This window comes from Helicoverpa zea, chromosome 19 (assembly GCF_022581195.2).
Source record: "Helicoverpa zea isolate HzStark_Cry1AcR chromosome 19, ilHelZeax1.1, whole genome shotgun sequence".
Taxonomy (NCBI): Eukaryota; Metazoa; Arthropoda; class Insecta; order Lepidoptera; family Noctuidae; genus Helicoverpa; species Helicoverpa zea.
The window spans coordinates 8,957,993-8,963,827 of NC_061470.1; the positions used below are offsets into that span (position 1 = coordinate 8,957,993).

The window sequence follows — 5,835 nt, forward strand, 5'->3', positions numbered from 1 at the left end:
TCCTCAATTGTTAAAACGGTAAACAACCAGCAAAAATATTTTTATCGTAACTGCAACGCCATTGCAAAGTTACGTCGTCAGTTCAATCGCGACGTGTCAGGAACGCATTCTCTGAATGGCCGAACTATAAGAAAAAAAAAACATCGTAATTAATATTCATGGATTCTTAACAATAAGTTCCTGGTTTTAATATATTACATGATTTTGAATTCACTTAGATATAAATAAACTTTTTGAGTAATGAAGAGTGTAGGCAAAATACGAGCGAAAATATTATGTCACTTCTGCAATTAACATCAATGAGGATGACTGGATGACTACATGTCACAATACGTCAACAAGATGTCAATAGACGACATAAGCGGGTAAATTATTAATTGTATGGATGTTCTTGTCTATATTGATTATATGTCAATGGATTAGACCAACCCCCTGAAATATTTTGTGTAATTTTTAAGCATCTACCATCTTTTCGTCATTTAGGAATTGCACAATATTTTACGCAATTTTATTGATCGTCTAAAAGGTAAAAGCTACCAATAAATATTTGATTTCTATAGAACCACTTTGAAATCGTCCACTCGCAGTCATACTTCAAGTGAATTAGCTGTGTGTAAAATCTCAACAATTTACGCAGCTCTTGGAAGCAAGATGGGGAGGCCTTTGCCCAGCAGTGGGACAGTATGGGCTAAAAATAATAATACAGCCCCGCAGGGCATCTGAGGCGGATGACGGGGAGTAGCGACCCCGCGGGGCTATATATCCGAGTGCTCCAGGGAGAGTATACTGTCCCCCACCTCCGGCCTACCGGAGTGAAGCATGACGGGGGATAGGTCTCCCGCCTCTTGGCATGCCTTCATCGGCCGGTCAGAGTGGAGTCGCTAGAGTAGGGTTAGCAGCCCGCTCGGAGAGTAGGTGCCTCGTGGTAAGTGGCAAGTGGGCCGGTGATGCTGGACCCACAGGGAGCGCGTGATCTGCGTTTAAAGTCCGCCGAGGTATCCTCACCCTTCAGCCGCTCATGTACCTGTTGCCCTCTTGTTGCTATTCAGTGACTGATTCCCGGGGGCCCAGTAAGTGAGCTGGCGAGTCTCCACCTGCCATTTTAACATGTATTTACTACATTGTCATCGGCAGGTGCCATAGTTCCCGTAGTTTCCCCATACCTAGTCCATTAGCATCCCATCACAATAGCCCAAGTAGTTTCCATCCATAGTTAGCAATAGTTTAGCACAGAACCGGGGATTGTCCTTGGGTACATTTCTATAGTGTATATAGGGATAATCGTCGGTTTTGTGTCACCATTTCGTTAAAGTTGTCTCAAAAGGGCTTCAGCGTGTTGGCTTCGGCCCCACGTTCGCCTCCCAAAAATCAGGGACTCTATAGTCCCGAGGTCTGGAAGAGACATACATTTATAACAATAAATTACAAGTACGCAGCTCTTCAAAGTCGCCTCCGATTTTGTAAATATGGAGATGTTCTTATTTCTCTCTAATCTCTACTCTCCATGTACAAAAAACGTCATCCATTGAAATGTCAGTGCAGTTGTCATTGGTCGAGAGACGATATTTTAATTTCTTTCGTTTAATAATTTATTTTCGTAGATAAAATAGAAGCATTTCGTATTGTACTAAGTACACCACAATCTGAAATGTAATAATTTCGCCATTAAAATGTCGTAATCAGTGTAAAATGCTGCTCGGTGACATCGAGTTAACCAAACGCTTATTGGTTATAGCTGTTGTTCTTGGCATTATTTTGGTTTTGAAAGAATACGTGTTTGTTTATCCACTATGACTCAACATAAAGTAGCTTATTTTTACAATGCCGACGTGGGGAACTTCCACTACGGGCCTGGGCACCCGATGAAACCCCACAGGCTTTCTGTGACGCATAGCTTGGTGCTTAACTATGGGCTTCATAAAAAGATGCAGATATACAAACCTTATAGAGCCAGTGCTCATGATATGTGTCGCTTCCACAGCGAGGATTATATAGAGTTCTTGCAGAATGTGACACCTCAGAACATTCAAAGTAAGTAAACAATAACAAATGTTGTTTGGCAACAAAAAAGTTGATGGTTTGGAAGTTGTATGGGGTTATGTTCAGTAGTAATCAGTATAGGTTGATTCTGCAAAGCTTCAGATTATATCCTTGAGGAAATATATTTGTCTTTATTGCTACTATGTTAGAATAATGATAACCTACATTATTGTTATATACGTTGAGTATTTAGAACATCGGTCTATTCACACACACACATATATACACACAGGCATACATTTCCCAAGTTTGACATAAATGTTATTTATTCCAGGTTATTCTAAAGACCTACTTCACTACAATGTGGGTGACGATTGTCCAGTCTTCGAAGGTCTCTTTGACTTCTGTTCAATGTATACGGGAGCTTCTCTGGAAGGAGCCATGAAGCTCAACAACAATGCTTGCGATATTGCTATCAATTGGTCTGGAGGTCTACATCATGCTAAGAAGTTTGAACCTTCAGGTGAGGGTTTAGAGTTGAAATTAATATGAAGGATAACAGTTATCAGAATATTGTTGTTGAATTCACTTTTACCGTATACAATATTGTAAACCAATGAAGAGAAAGCCCATGTTGTGGATCTTATTGCATCAGAGACTTTACAAGAAATTATGTGGACTAAAAATTCTGTGAAAATTGCATATTTACTCTTTAACACATCTTTATAACATACAATTTTATGCAATAATAAACAGTTCTTCATTTCTAAATACTAATCTTAATTCTTACAGGTTTCTGCTACGTAAATGACATAGTCATAGCGATTCTAGAGCTTCTGAAGTACCATCCAAGAGTGTTATACATAGACATTGACGTCCACCACGGAGATGGTGTTCAGGAAGCGTTCTACCTGACCGACAGAGTCATGACAGTGAGCTTCCACAAGTACGGCAACTACTTCTTCCCAGGAACGGGGGATATGTATGAAATTGGAGCTGAAAGTGGGAGATATTACTCGGTTAATGTACCATTGAAAGAAGGAATTGATGACCAAAGTTATGTGCAGGTGAGATTTGTCATTGTCAGCCCCTTTTTACTGTCACAATGTGGGATACAGGCCTCTTGTACAGAATAGGAATGAGCATTAAATGCGGTTTGGCAATTTCAGACCTAAATCCCAGCTGCCCTGTAATGTTTTCCTTCACCTTTATTCATTCAAAATTAACAATACTTTTATATACTCTCTTATACATCACCCCTATGTAATATCATATAATTCCGTATGTACTCTCCCCGTGAACACCCCAAAATAGGGCACGCAGTCTGTCCGTGACCATGGATGCCGTCAAGGACCCGAAACGTCGGGATTAAATAATATTAATTTATAACCATGATAAAATCCGTAAAAGTAGTTTTATTTAAATGTGCGTAAGTGTCAGAAATTGTCAGAAATTGTCAGAAATCCAAAACTCCCCAAATACTCGCTTGTTTACTCCCCCTATATACTCCCTTATATATTAACTCCTATATATTCCCTTGTCTACTACATCTTAGTAGTTCTAGCTTACCATGTTCAATTCTATGATTCCAGGTATTCAAACCAGTGATATCCAACGTCATGGAGTTCTACCGGCCCACGGCCATAGTGCTACAATGCGGCGCCGACTCGTTAGCTGGTGACAGACTGGGGTGCTTCTCATTATCAACGCGAGGACATGGCGAGTGTGTCAAGTTTGTTAAGAACCTGAATGTGCCCACTTTGGTTGTGGGGGGTGGAGGGTATGTATAGCTTGACTTTTGTTATATTTCATTTCAGAAATGCCATACAGTTTTATATTACCCCTCTGAATAAAGAAGAACCAAATAATTTTGGCCGCAGCAATAATAACCGCAGCCTTAAATATTTGTCATACATGTTTTATACTATTCCAGTATTTTGTCTGTCATGGATGACCTTTCAATATTTTGTTATTTCAGCTACACATTGAGAAACGTGGCACGCTGTTGGACGTACGAGACGTCTCTTCTGGTTGATGAGAACATATCCAATGAACTGCCCTACACAGAGTACCTGGAGTTCTTCGCGCCCGACTTCCAATTGCATCCAGAAATTAACAGGTAAAGAGTTAATCAGATATTCTTGTGAATAACACAACCTTACCAACCATACTAATATTGCTGTAGAAGTTTCGGATGATGTTCATATGGAAAGAGCGAGATTCCTAAAGTTCAAGTAGCGGTCGTTGGTTGTATAAGAAAAAGTCCTACGCTCTTCTCTCTGATGGTTCCTATGTATTTATTAAAAACAAATAAATCGTTTATTACTTCAATTTATACATAATTTACTAACCAGTGGTTGTTCGGCAAAGGTCGTAAAATATATTTTCCTTTGTTTTCAGCACAAACAATGCAAACAGCAAGCAGTATTTAGAAGCGATTTCAAAACATGTGTACGACAACCTCAAGATGTGTCAGCACTCGCCCGCCGTGCAGATGACACATGTTCCAGGTAATGTAATTAGCTAACTAAATACTACTTCTTTCCTAATATTATAAAGCTGAAGAGTTTTTTTAATTCTGCTGATCGCAAGAACTACTGCTCCGATTTAAAAATTATTCCATAATTAAATAGTCCATTTACTGAGGCAGGTTTATAGGTATGCTACTTTTTACCCGGACGCTCGGAGTAGCTCCCACGTTCTCGTCATACGAAAATAATCTATTTACTCTTTCACAGGCGACTTCTTCCCTGAGGAATACAGAATAAAAGAAGAACCGGACCCAGACGTGAGAATCAGCCAAGAGGAGGCTGACAAGATCGTAGAACCCAAGAACGAATTCTATGAAGACGAGAAGGACAATGATAAGGAACCACCAGTCGAGAACAAGGAGCCATAGCATACGAATGGCCTGACTGACCCGCTGGCCATTTGACACGAAAAGGGTTACCGAAGATACAGAAAAAAGTTTCTGTGAATGAGTGCGACTGAGTGACTGATAGTGCGCTTATTTTAACATTTTGTTGTGACTGACTGTGTGGTATTTTAAGTTATTTTGCTTGTGATTTTTTAAGTGCTGGTTTAACCATTCTTTTACGGCTGTTTTATAAAGGCTGTGGCATTATAAAAACAATGCAAGTGTAGGCTTTAATTTGTACTTACAAATACATGTCAAAATATTATTTCATGTTTATTGGAATCTGTAATGTAAAAACTGCCGTAAAGGAAAGGTTGATGAATTCTTGTATCATTTTAGTATTAGGAAAAATAAATATAGATATTTTTATATTTTGCGCCTGAAAATTATGAAGGATATATTTTATGCCTACCATCCTAGGCCGAAAGATTGTACAATAAAATAATTATTTATTGTTTGTGAATGTATAATTTTGTAACATCATAGATAAGACTGCTTTTCTCTAAGCAATCACTGTTCAATAGAATAAGCTTGTAATTGCAAACTACTTTTGTTGTGTAATTGGTCAAAATTCAACCTTATTACGAGGGATTTAAGGTTGGTTGAAGTAAACCTTGAAATCTGTTAAACAATATTGATCATGGAAAGTATAGAAAAAGAGCAGACAGATGATCAAAAAAGGATGTAGTATTCCAAAATAGTGTTTTGTTTTTGAGTAGATACACTCTTTTGCAAAAAAAGCGGGCACCTATGCGAAATCTTGGTTTTAAGGACTTCACGTGTATTTCAAAGGGTTTTAATGACTGTAGTATGTTACTATTGTCAAAAGGGCTAGAGAAGGATGCGTAACAGTGTATTCTAAATTTGAATTTTGGAGAATTGCTAAGAAACTGGTGAAACCTTGTTTTGGACTAATTCCTGGTAGAAAGTTCGTGGGC

General features: G+C 38.7%; 1 protein-coding gene across 1 annotated transcript; it reads left to right on the forward strand.

Annotated features, from left to right (window-relative positions):
• The first annotated feature begins 1,530 nt into the window (after positions 1-1,530).
• On the forward strand, positions 1,531-5,595 carry LOC124639480 (histone deacetylase 3). The gene is made up of 7 exons (XM_047176861.1): positions 1,531-2,031; positions 2,315-2,503; positions 2,773-3,047; positions 3,573-3,760; positions 3,959-4,099; positions 4,381-4,490; positions 4,719-5,595. Exons 1-7 carry the CDS (start codon positions 1,791-1,793, stop codon positions 4,877-4,879), a joined length of 1,305 nt encoding a protein of 434 aa, XP_047032817.1. The 5' UTR covers positions 1,531-1,790; the 3' UTR covers positions 4,880-5,595.
• The last annotated feature ends 240 nt before the right edge of the window (positions 5,596-5,835 follow it).

Coding starts and splice junctions, on each gene's coding strand:
- LOC124639480 (XM_047176861.1), top strand. CDS start 1,791: ATGACTCAACATAAAGTAGCTTATTTTTACAATGCCGACGTGGGGAAC. Junction 2,032..2,314: donor GACACCTCAGAACATTCAAA/GTAAGTAAACAA, acceptor TATTTATTCCAG/GTTATTCTAAAGACCTACTT. Junction 2,504..2,772: donor TAAGAAGTTTGAACCTTCAG/GTGAGGGTTTAG, acceptor TAATTCTTACAG/GTTTCTGCTACGTAAATGAC.